At 41.2% G+C, this 20,958-nt stretch overlaps 1 protein-coding gene across 1 annotated transcript in view; it reads left to right on the forward strand.

Annotated features, from left to right (window-relative positions):
• Positions 1-1,020: 1,020 nt before the first annotated feature.
• SESN3 (sestrin 3) overlaps positions 1,021-20,958 on the forward strand; it is a 71,764-nt gene continuing 51,826 nt past the window's right edge. Inside the window, exon 1 of the mRNA XM_045019616.1 lies at positions 1,021-1,245. Within this exon, the coding sequence (XP_044875551.1) occupies positions 1,144-1,245 (102 nt within the window). The 5' untranslated portion in view covers positions 1,021-1,143. The remainder of the gene's footprint in view (positions 1,246-20,958) is intronic.

A 20,958-nucleotide genomic window follows, 5' to 3' on the forward strand; every position in this document is an offset into this window, starting at 1 on the left:
GCAGCTATGACCAGACTTCTGGGATTTGAAGCTTGCTATGGTACTTTATGACTTTTTTAAATTCTAGATTGGATTACTGCAATGTGCTCTGCACCAGAGGGCCACTCTGAAGCTCCAGCCAGGGCAGAACTACTATGTGTCTGCTTGGTGGTAGAGCATATCACACTGCTTCTGCTGTACAGTTGTGTTTACTTCCTATTACGTTTGGGGTACAGTTCAAAGTATTGACTCTCATCTGTTAACCTGCACTGTATAAGATTTGGGTCGTGGCTATGAGGGGCAGCTCCTCTTTCCCTTCCCAATGACAGCAGTTGAGATCAGTTGACCTGCTTGAGTTAAAAGACCCCTGATTGGCGTAAACAGCCCTGCATGACGCTAGGATTGGCTTCCTCCATGGGTCTGACAGCCTCAGAAGTTGCTAGCTTTTCAGGCATGGTGCAAGGCTCAGATTCCCCCTCCCCCTTTCTGCATGAGGAAATGGTGGTTTGCTATCTGGGGTGTTTATGAGCACTATATTTTCCTTTTTTTTTCTCTCTTGGCCTTTCTCCTCCTCTCTTCTCCCTCTCCCCTCCTCCTTTCAGCTCCCCCTCTCTCCGATCCTTCTTCCCTCTCTTTCAGGTTGCAGGCTCTTCCTTGAGTCAGCCACATCCCACCAGCAGCCGGAGTTTAAAGGGGTGTGTGTGACTGACACCTAGTAAGCGTGGGCTCCTTTGCCTCATCTGCATATCCTCGACCGTCGCCCGCTATTGGCTGGAAGAAGCCACGCCCTCGTGCTTTGGCCCTGTGTCCCCGGCCCAAAGACCGCCCGGAGATAGGCGCCTGCCCCGCCCCCTTGAGCTGCGGCCCCGCCCTTTCCCCCGCCCCCGGCTTGAGGCTGCCCGGAGACGGGAGCCGGCGAGCGTTCTGGCAATTGGTCAGCATCGAGCGAGCTTGTCTATTGGTTGCTAGTAGCGAGAGTGGGCGTGTCCGGAGCGCGGTGATTGGCGGAGGGCTGAGGGATGTGCGCGGGGGGGAAGGGGCTGCCCGGGAGCGGCGGACGGGGAAGCTGCTGGAGGATGGGGACGGCCGGAGGAGCGGGTCAGTGAGCGGAGCGCAACCAGCCCCGCCAGCTCCTCCGACCCGGGCGCACCCGCTCCCCGTCCCATGAGGAGCAGCATGAACCGGGGCAGCGCCGGCTCCATCGGCAGCGCCGCCTCCGCCAGCGAGTACCGGGTCTGCAGCAACTGCCGGAAAGTGCTGAGACAGGTACCCGGGGGGCCGGGGCGCTGCTGGCGGGGTAGCCGGGATGCGGAGCCGTTGGGAATTCGAGGGGGCCGGGACGCGGTGTGGGGGAGGCCGGGCCGCTGGGGGGGGGCTGCGAGCCGGTGGGGCCGGGGCCGGAGCGGGGAGGCTGGGGGCTCGAGGGGGCGGGACCCGAAGAGGTGTGGGTGCGAGGCGGGATACTGGGACTCGGGGGGTGCGAGGGGGACGGCGGGGGAGACGGGACCCGGGCGCGGGGAGCGAAGGAACCGGCCCCTCAGCGCACGGGAGGCGGGGAGGAGGGTAACTAGATCTGAGGGGAAAGAGCGAGGTAGCCAGGCACTTTAGCAAGGCGAGGGGCCCCGGGAGGGGCTGGGGGCGGCAGGTGGGTGAGTATGAGGAGAACGGGCCATAGTCCCAGGATGGGAGCGGGGTGCCAGCCCCAGCGTGGTAGAGAAGAGGGGATGGGCAGATCGTCCTTCCCACCCGACACTGGCCCTCTGGCGAAGGTCCCTCTGTTCTGCTTTCACTGATCTCTGCATCTGCCTCTCCCCGGTGTGAGTGATGTTCCCCGGCCCATTGATGTCCCTGTTACCCGGTGAACGCACATCTCACATTAGTGAGGTTCTTAGTTTCTCGTGGTTCGCACTCCCCCCACCCCTTTTAGTGCCTTTCTCCTATTAGCGATTCTGCCTGAGAAATAAAATATACGTGGGGATTTGTATTGGGTGTGTGTATGTATGTTTTGCAGCAAAAGTGTTTACTGGGATGGATCATCCGAAACACTGGCTCTGGTTTATTCTCGTAGAGTGGGGGTTAGAAAGTTTATCCACATATCGCTTAGTAAAAATAAATGTATCAATACAGTTTATAAAAAAAACCCTTATTTTCAGACTGATTCTCTGAAATGTAAAGCTTTTGAAAAAAAATCAGCTGATTATTAACAGGTCCCCTGATCAGAATGTCCTTTGCGAATATTCTAATCCTTTACTACCTCCTCTCAACATCTGATTAATTGGGAACATTAGTTAAGGTGCTTTTTGTTTGTCCAGTGCAAATGAATTAAAATTGCTGAGCTGTGCAAATGCATCAGGACTGGAAGACTGAGAAAAATGCAATATTTTTTTTCTTGTCGAGCTCTCTAAATACATTTTGCACCAGGGTTGTTCTTGTAAATATTAAGAAAGCATGTAAGTCAGTGAGCTCAAATATTTGCGCTCTTTGTCCAAAAACTGTTTTTCTTCCTCTGTGGGTCAGGCCAAGTGCCAATCAAAGTTGTTTTTCAAGCCTCTTTTTGCTGCAGTGGGCTGCTGTTGTTTTTTTTTTTTTTTGTAAAGGGGTTGGTTTTTGGAAAAGAGGTGTGTAGAGGGAGGGGGAGAAGCATATTTAAAATGCGTGAGAGAGAGGGGTGTGTCTTAATCATGTTTATAAAATATTTTAAGGGAAACAAACTCTTATTAAATGTGTACAATTGGTATGTGCAGTTATTTTCCCCATAAACTCTTATATCATATTACAGTTGATACTTGGTACTCAGCTCATCGTAGTGCAGCTTGTGAGAAATGTAATGGATCAGAGAAGTGCATATCATTGCAGTCTAATGTTAACTATTTCACTGCAGGGCCAAACTTTAACTTGCTAATTAATTGTTTGGAGGAAAACAAACACTTAAAGGAAAACTTCTGAGAAGTTAAAAGCCTGAAGCTCTCTCTGTGAGACTTGACATGTTTAAAAGATTGGCTTAACAAATTAATCGGTGTCAAATTGGTCTATGTAAAGAGTGGGGAGGAGAACTTGCTTTGTTCTTGTCAAATAAACACATTTTTTGTTGACTAATAAACTGGTGTTTGGCAATCCTTGTATTTCTAAAATTAAATTGATCTGAAATTTCTTAAAGCCATAGTCTCAAACCGGTGAGTAGGTCTTTTGTTTTATGCCTTTTAATACTAGCAACTGTGGCTATAATATACTTTCTGCTAGCCTGTAACATGCATTACTTTCCTAGTAATGATTATGAATGATTATTTATTTACCAGCATATCCTCTGATGAAATGTTGCTATGCAAGTAAATTATAGAGAATAATGGTGGCATTCTTGGGTATCAGGGTGCTGGGCACTGCATAGGAACCTAGTTGGTTAAGTGGACATGAGCAGCTCTCTTTGCTGGCCTGCCTTATGAATACCCTGCTGGTGGACTGTGTTACTCTTGCTGGAGGATTCATAATTCCAGTGGCAGTTATTGAAATTAAATCAAGAGCAAGTGACTTGAGAGGGATATTTTGTGATTGAATTGGTTGTGACGTTATGGTCTCTGGCCTTCAGGCTAGCCAACAAACATAAGAGTCAGGTGGCACCTTAAAGACTAATAGATTTATTTGGGCATAAGCTTTCGTAGGTGGGGTTTTTTTTACCCACAAAAGCTTATGCCCAAATAAATCTGTTAGTCTTTAAGGTGCCACCGGACTCTTCATAGTTTTTGTGGATACAGACTAACACGGCTACTCCTCTGATACTTGATAGCAATATAAAGCTTGTCTCATTTGCACTGTAAGCATTTAATATGTTTGGTGTAATAAAGTCAGTGTAAACTTTAACCTTTTGCACTACATTAGATAATTTACAAATAGAAAATACAGTATTCTTCTCTGCTGTAAATGAGATGCAAACTTTGATCATGGCATTTTAGGATATACATTGAGATCCAGAAGATGATTGTTGCTTCACCTTGTCTTATGACAATAATCTTTTAAAGCTAACATGACAATGTGTTGGAAAAATAACTGCTCATAAAACTTTCTGAATCTGTTCCTACTCTCATCTATTTGAGTCTGTATTTTAAATTGCTAAAGTATAGTTTTAGCAATAACTACTGGTGGATGGGGTGATATGGCAGTGAGGGAAAACAAGCCTTTCATCTTACAATTAAATTCAGAACAGACAAACTGAATTTAAACTCCTTTGGGTGAATTGGAGTATCTTGTATGGAAAGATGTAAATGGAGAAAAACTAGATTTAGAGTGCATAGTCTGTTTGTTTATTTTGGATTAATCAAAGTTATGCCTTTTTTAAAGAGGTTTTCAATCTCTGGGGAAAATGAATGCTTTTTTCATTATGGGAGAGCCCATTGTAGAAAGGTTAGCATAAATAAATAAAAAATACAGTCTTGCTATAGGGATCTAGCAAGCTAGTTTTGTTGCTGCAGACTAAAGGTGAGGTAATACAGGCCACTTGAGTAGCAGAGGTAGGTGGAAATGCTGATATTTGCTTTGTAGAATTTAAGTGGATTTTCAGGAATGTCATCCAGCTAAGTTAAGGAAATGCCACAGTAGTACAGCCAGTTGGATTTGACTGTCTTTCAGAGTAGGCTGAACCAGGCTGGGAAGTGGGAAGCACCTGCCAGACCACACACTGCCTTGTTTATTGTCAAGGAATTATACAGTGTGATTTTTCTTTAGGGACCTAGTAGTCAAAGTACTAGTGTCATGAATGGATCTCTTCATTTTACAATGTTACACTTAATTTTTTAAAACTTCAGATGATCTTGTATACTTCCTATGTGCGCACCACTCTTCCTAGTGGTCATGATGTCTCACTTCTCTTTTTTGAGCTATATCACAGCTCTTCCATTTTATGGTCTCTTAAAATTAGTCACCTGCTGAAATCTCTGATGTGACTTTTTTTTTTTTAAGGAGCTCTCAGAATGAATTAACACACCTTCACATGAAAATATGAATAGTGTTGCCAACTCATGGTTTTATCACAAAACTTGTGATATTTAGTGTTTGTCTTAGAAGCCAAGCCCCCAAAGTCTTTTTAGTATGTGAGAATTTTAGCTTTCATTTAAAAAAAAAAAATTCTAGCACATATGATTGCAAAGAAAAGATTGGAAATGTGTGAACCCTGAAGGCTCAAAAACTAGAAAGCAAATTTAATAGAATGCCAATTTATAACATCTTTTAAAAAATCTCATGATTTTTGAGGGTCTGAGGCATGATGTTTGAACAGTTAGAGTTGGCAATATTTCCACCTGCCGTAGTTTCTTATCCTGTGGTATACGCCTGGCTTGCTGGCACCATATTTCTGGTTTTAGGCAAAAATCATTTTATTACATCAAATTTCTTAGTGTTTTTTGGAAACGTTTACAAAATTGTACACAGCAAGCAGCGACTCCTTTCTTCTAATAACTGAATTGAAAAGACAAGAATGGTCTTTGATACTTTTCTGACTGCACGGCTCTGTATCTTTCCATACTGCAACCCATTTGGATAATTGTACTCTTTTCTTGTTTAATTTTTGGCTTTGCTCTGTGGTATCAGAGTACTATTGTTCTCAGCATGAGATTCTCATGTACACCGATATTGAGCACTCCTGTGTTCTTCCACTTATTCCAAAAAAGTGGAGTAAAAACATTGGTGTCAGGTGAACTGGCCACTTGGGGAGGCTAGCCCCTGGCCCCTCCCCTTCTGCCCAAGACCCCTGCCCCTCATCCTCCCCTTCCATCCCTCCCCATCAGAGACCAGAGCACCCTCACTGTGGCTGCCAGACCCCCAGCCCTGGGCCGCCTGAGCGTCACCAGCCCCAGAGCACTGGGTGGGTGGGGCCATGCTGGGCTGTTTGGGGAGACTCAGCCTCCTCCAGCCTATGATACCCATGAGTAAACGTATTTTTTTTGTTTGTTTTTCTAATCTCAATTGTTGGAAGTTAGAAAATGGAACAATTAAATTTTCATTGGTGGTCTGAGCAGAAAATATCCTCTACTGACATGTCATAGTCTTGCAATGAAGAGAAGAACATGTTGTCCTCTGGGGCAAAATTCAGCTACAACAGACAATACAGAGGGAGTGAGAGAGCTACTAATGTAAGGAGAGTTTGGCTGCAGTGAGAGTTCAGTGGCCTGGGGGAGGCTAAGTAGTATAACCTAACTACAAGAAGGGCTAGAAAAGAAATGTATTGGATTCCCCGCACTTTACAAACGTACTCTAAATTTAGGTCAATAACACCTCTCCCCACAAAAACAAACAAGCTCAAACCAAAAAAAATAAAAAAAAACCCTGCAAGAGTAAAAATAATGCAGGCAGAAGTCCAGCAGCAAAGTGGGGGTATCCAGTTTATTGCACTGAATGCAGCATGAACAATGACTTGCCTTGCGGGCAGGTATTGTATGTGTGCAGTTGATACAAGCAGCTCATAGCCCTCAGATGCAGTATAGGCTCTAGAGGCGAGAGTGGATGAACTGGAGGAGGTAAGGGGGACAAAAAGCTACATTGAGGAGACTTTGAGGGTTTCAGTAGTGTTCCCACTTCAGTCTGACATTTTGTGCTGTTGGGAGAATGAAAGTCTTGGGGATGGAGAACATCAACAGTCCCATAGCTGGGAACCTCCTTCCAGGTGATGTCATGGTATCCTCGCTCTGCGGATACCCCTCCTAGGGAGGGAGCCCCAGTTACTACCAGGAGCAAGTAACTCAAGGGATTTGATTATTAGAAATATAAATAGTTGGGTTTGTGATGGCCAACGGAGCCACATAGTTAATTGCCTGCTGGATATGAAGGTTGCAGATCTCGAGAGACGTCTAGATAGACTTGTATGCAGTGCTGGGGAGGAGCCGGGGGCTATGGTACATGTAGGTACCAATAATACAAGGAAAGGTAGGGGAAAGGACCTGAAGGCCAAATTTAGGCTGCCAGGTAAGAGTAGAGAGTAAAGTCCAGGACCTCCATGCTAGCAGTCTCTGAAATGCTTCCAGTTCCATGCACAGGGCCAGAAAGACAGGCAGAACTGAAGGGTTTTAATTCACGGATGAGACAATGGTGTAGAGAAGAGAGTTTTTGGTTTATTAGGAACTGGGGAAGACTTTTGGGAAGGGTGGAGTCTAAACAGGAAGGATGGGCTCCAGCTAAAACCAAAATGGAACTAGACTGCTGGCATGTAAAATTAAAAGGTTATAGAGAATTTTTTAAACTAAGGGCATGGAGATAGCTGTGAGGTGTGGAGGGGCACACAGTTGAGGTGGAGACATCCCTTAGGGATGAATTTTATTAAAATGGGTAGGAAAGAAGTTGGCAAAGTACAGATAGGTGCTAGTGAGGAATAGTCAAACATAAGAATCCCATTTAAATCTAACACATGAAGACAAGCAACTGAATATTGACAGTGTATAAGTTCTAATAACTGTAGAAGTCTAAATATTGTGGTAAGATGGGTGAACTAGAGTGCCTGGCATTAAATGAGGATATTAATATAATAGGCATCACTGAAACTTGGTGGAATGAGAATAATCAATGGGACACGGTAATGCCATGGTGCAGGAATGACAGAGTAGTTCATGCTGGTGGGGAAGTGGCACTATTTGTGAAAGAGAGAATAGTCAAATAAAGTAAAAATCTTAAATGAATCAAACTATACCATAAAGTCTCTGGGTAGAAATTACATGCTTGAATAATAAGAGTATAGCAGTAGAAATATACTGTCACCATCCTGATCAGGTGGTTGGCAGTGATTGTGAAATGCTTAGGGATATTAGAGAGGCTTCAAAAACAGAAAACCGAATAATAATGGAGGATTCCAACTATCTGCATATTGAGTGGGTATATGTCACCTCAGGAAGGGATGCAGAGATAAAATTTCTAGACACCACAAATGACTACTACTTGGAGCTGCTAGTCCTGGAGCCTACAAGGGGAGAGGCAATTCTTAACTTAGTCTTAAATGGACCGTAGGCTCTGGTCCAAGAGGTGAATATAGCTGAACTGCTTGGTAATAACGACAATAATGTAAATTTAACATCCTTGTAGGTGGCGGAAAATGTCAAAGAAACCCACCTCAGTAGCATTTAACTTCAAAAATGGGAGCTACCCAAAAATGAGGAAGCTAGTTAAACAGAAATTAAAAATAAGTCACAAGGTGAAATACCTGCAAACTTCATGAAGTCTATTTAAAAACACCATGATAGAGGCTCAAATTAAATGTGTATCCTAAAAACAGTAAGAGGACCAAAACAATGCATCATGTCTAAACAGCAGAATAAAAGAGGTGGTTAGAGGCACCTTTAGAACTTGAAATCAAATCCTAGTGAGGGAAATAGAAACAATAGAGCATGAACTCTGGCAAGTCACGTGAAAAGTAAAATAAGCCAAGAGAGAGTTAGAAGAACTACTAGCACACAAACTAACAGCAAAAAATATAAATACATCAGAAGCGAGAAGCATGCCCGACAGTCAGTGGGGCCACTGGATGATTGAGGTGCTAAACGATCACTCAAAGAAGGCAAGGCTGTTGCAGAGAAGCTAAATGAATTCATCCTCTGTACCAAATGGCTGAAAGGTGTTTACTATAACATCAATTTTAAAAAGGCTTCAGAGATGATCCTGGCAAATATAGGCCAATAAGCCTAATTTCAGTACCAGGCATATTGTTTGAAATTGTAGTAAAGAACAGAATTATAAGACACATAGATGAACATGATGTATTAGAAAAGTCAACGTGGCTTTTATAAAGGGAAATCATCACCAATCTATATTAGAATTCTTTGAGGGTGTCAACAAGCATGTCGATAAGAGTGATCCAGTGGATATAGTGTTACTTGGAATTTCAGAAAGCCTTTGACAGGGTCCCTCACGAAGGCTGTTAAGCAAAGTAAGCAGTCCCAGGAGAAGAGGAAAGGTCCTCTGATGGATAAGTAACTGGTCAGTACCAGGAAAAGATAGAAAACATGGGGTAGGAATAAATGGTAGATTTTCATAATGGAAAGAGGTAAATAATGTCCTCCAAGGATCTGCACTGGGACCTATGCAGTTCAGTGTATTCATAAATGATCTGAAACAATGAGGTGGCAAAATTTGCAGACAGTACAAAATTACTCAAGATAGTTAAGTCCTAAGCCAGTGTTTCTCAAACTGGGGTCGCCGCTTGTGTAGGGAAAGCCCCTGGTGGGCTGGGCCGGTTTGTTTACCGATCATGGCTCCCACTGGCCATGGTTCACTGCTCCGGGCCAATGGGAGCTGCTGGAAGCGGCGGCCAGCATGTCCCTCGGCCCACAGGATACTGAACTAGATGGGTCATTGTTCTGACACAGTGTGGCTGTTCTTATGTTCTCACCAGTCTCACTGCCTGAATTATAGGGAAGCAAGAAAATACAGGTGGGCAGGAGGGTTTTTTTCATAGGAGGCCTCTAGATTGTTCACTGGGCCATATTAACTGTTTAAAGTATTTTACCTATTGTTTTAACTATTACTCCTGTTAGTAGTAAGTGATATGTTCCAGTACTCAACAGATTATTGGTATGTTCTCCTAACTCACCAGACTGAGTTAGGAGACCTGGGTTTTGTTTTTTGCAATGCTAATTAGTTTTACTATGACGGGGGAATTTGAGAGAGAAATTCAGTGATTTGTTTATCCGTAGAACAGAGCTAATGTTTGTTTACTGTGAGAATGTGCTTTGAGAGCTGCAAAAGAAAAGTCCGTTGGAAGTTAAGTATTAAGTTTCTCCTTTCCATTTTGGAGAGAGGTCACAAATACTGCTCTTTATTTGGATATTCATTTCCACAGGCTTGGGAAGTTGGAGGAAGAGAGAATAGTCACTGAATTCTCCATTCTACCCTGATCTTGCTAAGTGAGGTGGTTTGGGTTGTGTATTTATTGTCTGTGTCTCATGTCCACTGTGGATAATAGGGCAATTAACGATTGTAACACACCATAGTTCACTCTCTGGGGCTGAATATCTGGTTTTCTGTGGGTGGGTAAGTCTGTCCTTACTACAGTCCTGCCCATCAGAAAAAGAAGCTCAAATTGTAGGAGGAAGAAAGTTTAGTGCTATGACTTCTTAACCATCACAGTAGGGACCTAAATGGTGATTTTTATTTTATTCTCCTAATCTGCATCTGTAATCCTATCCATTCCAAAATCTCTTTACTAGTGTTTCTTCCGCAGTAGAGCCTGGTGGCATATGCCACCTTAGGTAGAGTTTGCAGAAAAGCTATGCAGATATAACTGCAATATTGTGTGGAACTGTTACAAGAACAGAGGCATTATCCACAAATGGATTTTGTTGTTGTTGGATAGTTAACTGTAAGCCAATATTTTAAACATGCTAGAAAAGTAACTAATGTTCTTTCTTAACAAAAATTAGCTTTCCCTATTAAAATTCATCACCAGATAAAGGACTTTTTGGCACTTTACCCTGGACATTTGCACTAGTATTGGTGGTAACATGGGATGCCATGTTCAAAAATGATCATTTTAAAGATCCATTTTTAAACTAAATCTATCCAAAGTGGGCATGTGTTTAGTTTGAAGACCATATTCCATATGAATGCAGGATTTCCCCCCGCCCCCCAGTGCTTCAAGATCATTACGTGTGAACTTCTAAATAGACCAGAATAGGGGTTGCGAATTGGCTGGCTTGCTGCTGCACCAAATCTTAAGTAGAGCATTTAACAGAAATTACATAAGAGTGAAACCCATTTCCATTATGGGTTTCATTCTCTATGTAGATAGCAACCAAAGTTGAGTTATGTCCAAAAATCAATAGTGGAATTCTGGCTGCTTATCGTTCAGCTGCTTGATAGATGGCTAAAGAAAGTTTCATTTGGAAAGTAAACTGTTGTACAAAAGTCACAGGCTTGTATCATTACTGACATATCCTCAAGAGATTTGGTAACTGGAGGAATACTTTAATTTAATTTTAAGAAACTGTTCAAGGAATATTTACTTTAAATGTCTGTTTTAACCCACCAGTCCACTGAGTTGTTTGAGATAGGCTTCTTAATGGAAATGAAGAGTTGTAAACTTGGGTTAGATCCCACACAGTATTTCACCTCTCCAGGATCATGCTGTCCAAATAGTCAAGGCTTAGTAGAAGCAATTATTGATACTGAGTTGCAATATTTCGATATGCTTAATTGAAATTAATTTAAGTGATACTGTACATAACAGTGTTTATTTAGAACTTTGGGCAGGTCTACACTACGGGGGAAAATTGATATAAGATACACAACTTCAGCTACGTGAATAACGTAGCTGAAGTTGCGTATCTTATATCGAAGTATCTTATATCGAATTACTGACCGTCCTCACGGCGCGGGATTGACGTCCGCGGCTCCCCATGTTGACTCCGCTACCGCTGTTCGCGTTGGTGGAGTTACGGAGTCGACATGAGCGCGTTCGGGGATCGATATATCGCGTCTAGATGAGATGCGATGTATCGATCCCCGAGAAATCGATTGCTACCCGCCGATACGGCGGGTAGTGAAGACGTACCCTTAGTCCCACCCAGTCAAGTTTCACTGATCATGACTGGTGCAGACTGAAGGCTTTCTAAGAAGAAAATCTATGCTGTAGGCCTTGTTTACATCAGAAATTTACCCTCGTTCTAGCAGTCAGTGTCAAGACACCAATGTAACTGCCCTGGTGCAGACCCCAAGTGCAGATGAGGAAGCTGTGATCTGTGCAGAAACTCTGCTAGTAGTCTGACTAGCATCAATGGAACTTCCATGCTGATTTTATCTTGTGAACGAGTGTAGCTGTGTTGGTGACCGGCTATTCGGTTGCTAGATTTGGGGCAGATTACCAATGTAGGCAAGGTCTTTAGCCTGTAGTGCTGCATAGTTAAGCTACTGCAGAACTATCAGGTTAACAGTTTCCTTTATTTTAGCTCAAACTCAGGAGATTTTTATTTATTCACATTTTCTCTAATTCATAGTTTACTGAAATTGGAGGACCCCTTTGGGGGAGATTTTGTTTGATTGAAACACTGATGTCTCTTATCTTTATCCCACTAGAAAATGAGTTACTGGTATCACATGCTTCTTCACTTGATGCACATGCAAAGCAAATAATAATCTTTTTGTCTAATAAGAATTTGCCACTCTCTGGCCTGAAAGAAGACTCCATGTCTTTAAAATCTTACTTATAAATTTTTTTTTGTCACTGAGTTTATTTTGTGAAATATTCCAGTTCCATAATTGTTTGAGTTCTTCAGATACTTAGTTTCTCAATATATAAAACAGGCCTGTTCTGCATGCAAATGTTGTAGTGGTATAACTCACTTAAGAGTGTAACTTTATTTAAAAAAAAAAAAAGAAACCTGATAGTTGTACTTGTACAACCTCTAGTCTGGATGCAGTTAGCTTATTCCTGTGTGGGAAGGGGAATAAGCTGTACTGGTTTAAATACTTCTATACCAGTATAATTGTATCTACAATGTGGGGTGGGGGTTGTATCATTTTACCATTGTACCTGTGTAGTTACAGTGGTACAACTTTTGCATGAGGACATAAGTTATTACTGTCTGAACTGTTGGAAGTATAAAATGTAGCTTGTGTATTTTGTTTGCACTGTACTAACAAAAAAGAAACATACATTTTCACCATTCCATGAGATCTGTGTCAAACAAAATAATTTTTTTTAACAAATCTGGAGAGGTGTAAAAAGAACTGGATCTGAATACTGTAGTTAAAGAATACTTTAAACATACCTTCAAAATGAAAAGAGAATAAAATTACAAAGTATCCTTAAAGCACAGTCTAAAACAGGGTTTCAAACTTCTTCATAATGTGGACCTCATCCTAAGAGTGCCTTCTGAAACATCTTCCATTTGTACTACTATTCCTGTTTTTAATCAAATAATGTCCCTGTGGACTTAGGACACACAGGGTCCAGATACTCAAGAGAATCACTAAATAATACAATCTGTGGAACCAACTTATTGTGTACAGTATTATTGTACTATATGTATTATATAAGGTATCATATAAAAACTGGTGACACACTGGTCCTAAATAACTCTGATGTATGTATGGGTGGCGTGTAAAGAGTAATTGAGTGTGCTAGAAATATGTTCCTAAAGTATGTTTTGGGGGCAGACTTAATGAATAAGTTTTCTTACACAAAGGAATGTAGATTTGCCTATCTGAGTCAAGCTTTGTAAGCCATAGATAATGAAGGTACACTTACATATAAGGTAAAACAAAGCAATCAAGTCAAGTGGCAGAGGCAACAGCTTGGTGAGTACAGCAAGAGACACTGGAGTCTGAACCCCCACGGGATCTTGAGGCAAAGATAATGGACTTTGGGAAATGTATAAGGGGAACAAAGAGACGTTCTAGTTAATCGTCACTTAAAGGACAGAGGGGACAGGACCCTCTGATTCTGTGACCATTGGATCCTCCTACCATAAGAGCTAGAGATGCTGCTGCCTTGATGTGAGAAGGCTATTTAGATACAGATTGTGGCTTGCTAAAGTTAAGTATTAGACACTAGGAAGTGTATTTTATTTTTGTTTTGGTTGTTACCTTTTTCTGTTTGTTACCTCTGCTTAGTATCACTTAAATCTGTTATTTATTCAAAAACTTATTCTTAGTTTTACTATAAACCATCTCTGTGCTGTGTTTAGGATAGTGTGTCCACGGCGGGCCAACAGGCTGGTGTGTGTGCTGCCTCTTTGGAGGTAGTGAACCTAATTTCTGAGAATGTCCAGTGAGAGGAACTAGATGCTGCAGAGACATTTCTGGGCAACTCTAGAACTGGGGTTCACTCAGTGTTACAGACAAAGCAAGGTTTAGACTGGTACAGTCTCAAGGAGTTTGCGGATGAGGCAGACAGACTGGTGTGGCAGGAACCTGACATACAGTCTAAACTCTAGCAAACCTCTCCCTTGCTGAGGCAGAGAGGTAACACAGTAGCTTAGGTTTTGGGTTCCCTGAGTAGAGTGTCGTAGGGCTGCTACAGCAAATGATTATGTGGAAAGATAACGTTTGGGAAGTACTTAATGTATTTCTAACTTCTCTTACTGTGCTTTAGCTGGAAACTAGCAGGAAAGCCTGTGGCCTGGTCTACGCTAAAAATTACTTCAATATAACTGTTGCTCAGGGGTGTCAATAATTCACACCCCTGAAAGATGTAGTTATACCAACCTAAGTGTCAGTGTAGACGGCACTATGTCAGCGGGTGAGCTACTTCCTCCAACATAGCTGCCGCCTCTTGTGGATATGGAGTTAAGTTGATAGAGTGCACTCTCCTGTTGGCTTAGAGCATCTTCACCAGAAGCGCAACAGCGGCATAGCTGCACCATTGTAAATTTTGTAGTGTAGACCTGCCCTGTGTCTTATGCCCTTCAAGCTCCCTGTGTACCATAACAAAGTGCTCTGCAGGCTACCATTTGCCCATGGACCACTGATAGGTTTAGACCAACAATTCTTGTAAATGTAAAAACAAAAAAAACCTATGCTGTCTTTAAGTACAAAGGCCAGGAGAAATCCAGACTTGTGACTAAAAGTTATGAGGGATAGAATAGCTCTTTAGATTATCTTTTGAGATGCAGAAAATTTTCATAGGGAACTGACTTATAATTCTTTTTAAAATTCAGGATTTTCATAATTGATTGAGTTAAACATTCATAAGCACAATGTATATTTTCATCAGTGCACTTCAAATCAAAATTATTAAATATAACTGTGCCATTCTTAGAATGTTTAAAAAGAACTCGGTTCACCTTTATATTTCACACCAGTAAAGTCCAATTAGTATAAACCCTGAAGTTTAATGCTCACTAAGGAGCAGTGGACATGAAGATTACTCAACTACCTAATGTTTTCACGCACACATAGTCATATTATAGTTTTTAACTTCTAAATTATTTAATCTATAGAGTTGTCCACCAGCCAAAAAAATAGTGTTCATGATTGAGGAAGGAAATACTGTCTTGACCTAAAACATTTTTTTTTTAAAAAGAGGACTACCGACCTGTGTCTTGTCTGTGCTGTGACTACATTGCAGTCACTTTAACTGAAGATCAACAAATAGAACTGAAAGTCATATGCATTCTCTCTTGTTTGTATGAATTTGGCAGTTGGAAATGATTAAATATGAAATCACCCATACAGAATATTGAACCAGACCCAATTTAACAGTGTATGCTTGTAAATATGTTTAAGATTTCATACTCTTAATATATTCCCTCTTTTACTAATTAATATATTTGAAGAGTTTCTTAAACATATGGTTCTAAATCTGTTTTAATATAGTTATGCCTTTTTAAATGAAAAAGCTTTTAATAAAATCATTCCCTCAGATTTGTTTGAAATACTTTTCAGTTTGTAAATCCCCTCCTTTCTTGATCAGAGAAATAGTACATTGCTCTTGAATTTAGAAATTTTATGTAGATCTCTAATGAAACCAGGATCCCACACAATCAAAATAGTTGGCTCTCATCCAGTTTGAAAGAACACTTAACATGATGCTTTACTACAATACATTCATGTCTTGCAATCAATTGTGCATCAAACGTGCAAATAGCTGCTAGCTGGCCAGAGTAAAAACCCTGATCTCTGAAAGACAGCATCTGGATTTTCTTATTCTACTGAACATTTGCTAGACTATTCTGATACCTAATTTAGAGGCTGAAAACTGGGGCAAACCTATTTTTAATATAAACCAATAGTGTTTAACTCTCAAGTCAAGTTGACTTTAAAATTGTTACATACACAACAGCTATGTAAAATTAAACCTGATTGGGAAGATTTGTGTAGGCCACTTTTCTTTATTTGCAGTGTTCTCTGGTCATGGTTACAGGGCTACTGCACCTCTGTCCCCTTTCTGGTCTCTGAATCTACTACCTCCAGTGTTAGGCCTTGTGCTTGCGTTGGGGCACCTAAGGGCTAGTCTAAACTGGCAACGCTTTAACGTGCCTTGAATAGTCGGGGCAAAATTCTGGGAGAGAGGTCTCCCAGCGCTCTAAAAAACCCACCTCCACGAGAGGCATCACTACCAGTGCTGTGAGCATGGGTCCCAGCACTGGTGCACTGTTTACACTAGCTCTTTACAGCATTGAAACTTGCTGCGCTCAGGGATGTGGGTTTTTTCACACCTCAGAGCGAGAAAGTTGCAGCACCGTAAATTGCCAGCGTAGACAAGCCCAAAGAGTCATCTTGTCAGGAATCTGTGGCCAGAGGTGCATAGTGACCAAAAAGGTCTGAAAATCAAAGTATTGTTTGTTTAGCAGTATGAACAAAGCTTTTTGGGGGGAGGGGAGGAAAGGATTTTAAAACCGTCTGCATGTGCCATGAATCCTAACTCCTTTGAGCACCCCCTTCTTCCCTCCATGCCTCCCTCCCAGTGGGTCCCTGTGTCTGTCTGGTTCACCAGAACAGATGGCATTCAGGTATCCCTTTAAATCCTGCCAGAGTATTTTTGTTTTCCTGTTTTTGGAAGATCATTGGTCATTCCAAGTGAGAACCATTTTTGTAGGTTGGATGGAGACAGAGTAAGAATTATCAAGGCTAACAGTTCTGGTATTGTCCCTTAAAGACTCCCAAGTCTCTCAGTTGATGGGTGGCTATCTGGAGCCATCTCTTTGTTTTTGACTGTATTCCAGAGCAACCCCCCAATGAGTTAAACCAATATAGTCATCCAGAAAATCTCTCAGTATAACAGGCTAACACATTGTCAATCAATTATTACAGGGTAACCTCCAAATCGTCACAACTTCCAATTCTGGCTGTAGACAAGGTAACTGAGATTTGCTTTTTAGACTTAGCTGTGGTTCTAACTTCTACTAGTGACGCTTATTTGCAGTACTGACTACATTAATCAGTGAGGGGAGCCAAGTTACTGAACTTAATTTACTCCCCCATTCTATTTTTTTCTCCTCAACTCCCTTTCTAGTAGTAGTACAAGGAATAAGACACCTTGTGGTAGCTGGATATCTGTCCAGCCACCAGTTTTAAGTCAAGTTAATGTAAGTTAATCTGCAACCATATGCTTTTTTTTTTTATATCAATTCTTGTAAGTGATGTGATGCCTGAGTGGAAATGTTAAGTCTTTGTGGAAAGAGAAGCATTGAAACAGCAAATTGGGTGTACATCTCCTTTAAAATAAGTTAGATTTAAATTAATAATATCCCACCCCATAATAGCAAAGACTGAATCTGCCAAAACACTTGAAACAAACTAGGTTATAGATGTATTTGTCTCCAGTTTTATTTTTTCCTCAAAACTTCTTTAATCGTGCTGTTTTGGCTGCCATTTTGGATTCTTATATCATTCTACTACTCACTTTATTTTATTAGCAAATGTTGATTACAAACTTTAAAATAAAGTTAATTGGTGGGAAGGGCTGAAAAAATTGATGAGATGATGAGTGATTTGCATTCGAACTGTTTAAAACTGGTTTTTCATCTTTAACACCTATTTAATTTTAATACCTGAGGCTATTGGAAGAAAATATGCCTTTGTTAAAAATTCAACACCTTAATTCTTGAGTCAAAGGCTGAGGGACCCTCCACATCTGAGGCCTCCAAGGAGTTATCCAGCAAGACTAGGGAAGAGAGCATTTGACATACTTGAACATTGGGAGAGAATGGGTTAATTTGTATTAAGTACCAAATATGCAAGACTGATTTTGAACCAAATCATGATCACTTCTGTGGCTAGTACAAAAGAAGATAAAAGTACACTGCACATGGAATAAGATCCAGCCAGTAGGCAATTTAATAAAATATTTGACATGCTTGGAACACCAAGCTCAGTAATTCAGAGATGTTTTCCAAAAGGAGCAGGGTGTTTATAAGCAGAAAGCTGGCTGTGGGAGGTACTGTAAAATTGAACTGGTTTGTATAACATCCCATTTTTAATGACAGAGATTAGAGGTTCCCTTCTTTCCTTGTATTTTGAGGAGTTCATCTTCATTTATTTTTTAAAGGGTTCCTACACAGTCTTAAATTAATCGACGTAATTGTCATAAAAGGCCTTCTAAAAGACAGTTAGAAAACACACCAGCTCCTGCCATGTTGTCCTGTCTCCAAATAGAATTTGGCTTTATGCAGCACCTAGCAAATGAAAGATGCATTGAAGAATTTTCCAGTGACAGCCACAAGTTAGATGATGGGGGTTGTGATTTATAATGTGACAGTATGTATTCACTCAGCAGTAGTTTTTACAGAGCTGTGGACTTTAGAAGATGACTTATTGAGACAGTATGTTGGCCAGGACATACATTATCAGTTTCCTCTATTCAAATAGTGCCATGGTTTCTCAGTCTTCCACCTGAACATCTGTGGAGAAGTAGCAAAAAAAAGCATCTCTCAAACATGCTACTCAAACAGCAATTTGAATGGTTTACAGTAGTTTGCTGAACATTGGGTAAAGATGTGCAAGCAATGCTAGATGACCAAGCAAACATCAATAAAAACTGCAGTTATATAGCAGTCTTCATAGGAGAACCTCTGGGGGCTTTACAGTAAAACACCAGTACAGTGATCTGATTTAAAAGCAAAATAAATCAAGAGCAGACAAATTTCTTAAATTTAGTTTTCAATGCCAAGAGATGCTTGATGCTGTGAGAACTATGGTAGGAAGCAAGAACCATAACAGTGCTGTGTCTACACTAGCAAACTTCATAGCTGCAAATATCATAGCTACAATTAACCAATCACTTCATTGTATGATCTTGGATTATACAGTCTCACCTTCCATTCTTTTAAAGCTGCCTTTCAATATGCTCATTTTACAAATAAGGGGTCTAACTTCCAGCCCTTTAAACTTAAGCCCTTGGCGGTCAAGCTATGTTCTTTCCTTCTGATCATCAACCAGTAAAACACTTTCTGGGTCAGATTAGACCCTCTAGGACACCTGTGCAACCTTCTCATCTTCAGTGGGTTTCATGGACATAATTGGAACTTGGCAGGAGTGCTGGAACTATGGGTGCTGAGGGTGTAGCAACACCCCCGGCGTCTATCATATACAGGGTTTATATTTTTGTTCAGTGGCTTTTAGCACCCCCACTATAAAAATTGTTCCATCACCACTGGAACTTGGTAAACAATTATAACGATTCAGGAAAAGGACTAGAACCCAGATCCCGCTTCTTGGCTGTTTTGGGCTTTGAGATGCTAACTATAGTAAAATATAGTAAAACTGTCAGTAAATGAAGGGGTAGGACTTTGAATCCTTGTAGTGAACAGATCTCTTCAGAAAAATGGCACTTTTCTAACTTTAATCATTTTTCAGATTAGAACTGCAGCTTTGTCATTGAAATGTTACTGCCAAAAAAGTTGAACACACATGAATGTACATAAAAGCAGAAAAACAATCTGGACATAATCATAAATACTTGTTTTTTTTTTGCTTCTGGAGCAAACAAGCTATACCTTACCTGAGCATCGTAGATGTGCATTGAACACAATATCAGACTTAAAAATAAAGGGATAATTTAGAGTGTTGTTTAGTATGTGCCTTTGGTGCTGTTTGCTACTTGATGTTGTGAAATTCATTTATTACTGCTTTGTTAAAGTACCTTGAAACAAATGATTAGATGCAAGTAGAGACATTAAAAAACCTGAACATTTTGATTCTGATCCTTCCCACCCTGTCAAATGTCACTTAAGGCATAAACAAGCCTCTGTCATCCTGGTCTATCCTGGGTCTCGCTTTAGATGTCGTCTATGCTAAATCTGTAAGTTTTTATCCTCTGGTACTGTTCAGAGGGATTCTTTCAGTTGCCCTCTTTTACATGTTCCTCTAGCTGCCAATGGCAGGTGCTCTGGCTTCATTCTTAATACATGTCCCAGATATTTCCATCTTCTCTTCTGGATAATTTTAGAGATAAAGCAAACGTGAACTCTGACCAATCCAAGCATGTGTTATATATTTAATAGAATAGCTTCCCAAGGTATTTGCTTTTGAAGGTGTTTAGACATCTGTCTATACCACCTCTAGACTTTGAATATTTTACGTGACTGTGTTCTCCTATTTGAGTGATAGTGTACATGTACATTTCACTGTAGGTGTATGTAGGTACATGAGTCAGAGACTTTTGCCAGCTGTACCAGCAGGTGGCGCATGGGAGCATGTCCATCACCTCCCTCTCAGTTCCTTCGGTGTGTGATAGGCACAAAAGTGAACTCATTTGTTTGGGCAAGGGATATGTGGAGGATAAATGTCCCATTTGTACCTCTCTTCTGACAAAAATGAAAAAGCAAAGGGACTTAAGGTACATTAATTTAAAAACTCTTCAGAATGTGACCTTGTTCATGAAAGGATGGAGACCTCTTCCATGAGGAATGCCCCTCTGGATGCTCCAGCCCCAAAACAGAAACTGGGGGAGAAGAATGTTCATCTTGCGCTCCAGTTTCCTTTGATGCTGCCTTCATTCTCTGAGATTCTCAGACATCAGTCTCATTTTTTGTCCTCGAAAGGCAGAGCCTCTTAAAACGTCCTCCAGGGCCAAAGTCACAAACACAGACGCTTGCCAGCAGTGACTCTCTAGCAGGGCTGTTGAAATTAGTTCTTTTACTTCCTCTACCACAGAGATCTTCAACCCTGATGCCATTATGTACGCTACCACTGATGATATTGGAAGAATACTTGCCTCTGATGTTTATACTGTTGACACAATGGACTTTCTTTTGTCTCGCTCTCCTTGACTCGCTTTCTTCATTTGTTGGTACTAGTTATAGCAGCTTCTACCATGTGTGAAAAGAGGGGCAATTTTTCAGGGCATGGACAGACTGCATCAGACAAACGGATGTGCAGCACAGTAAAGGAGGGATGTGTCATCCTGTTCCTTTCCCAACCCACATTTCCTGTCCCTTTTCAGGGATCTGCCTCACACAGCTGTCTTACTTCAGGAATTTGGAATTGGAAGCAATGGAAGAAATGCCTTCCCAACACAAAGGGAAAAGCTTCTATTCTCACTTCTTCCTGATCCCCCAAAAGAGATGGTCT

This window comes from Mauremys mutica, chromosome 1 (genome assembly GCF_020497125.1).
Source record: "Mauremys mutica isolate MM-2020 ecotype Southern chromosome 1, ASM2049712v1, whole genome shotgun sequence".
Taxonomy (NCBI): Eukaryota; Metazoa; Chordata; order Testudines; family Geoemydidae; genus Mauremys; species Mauremys mutica.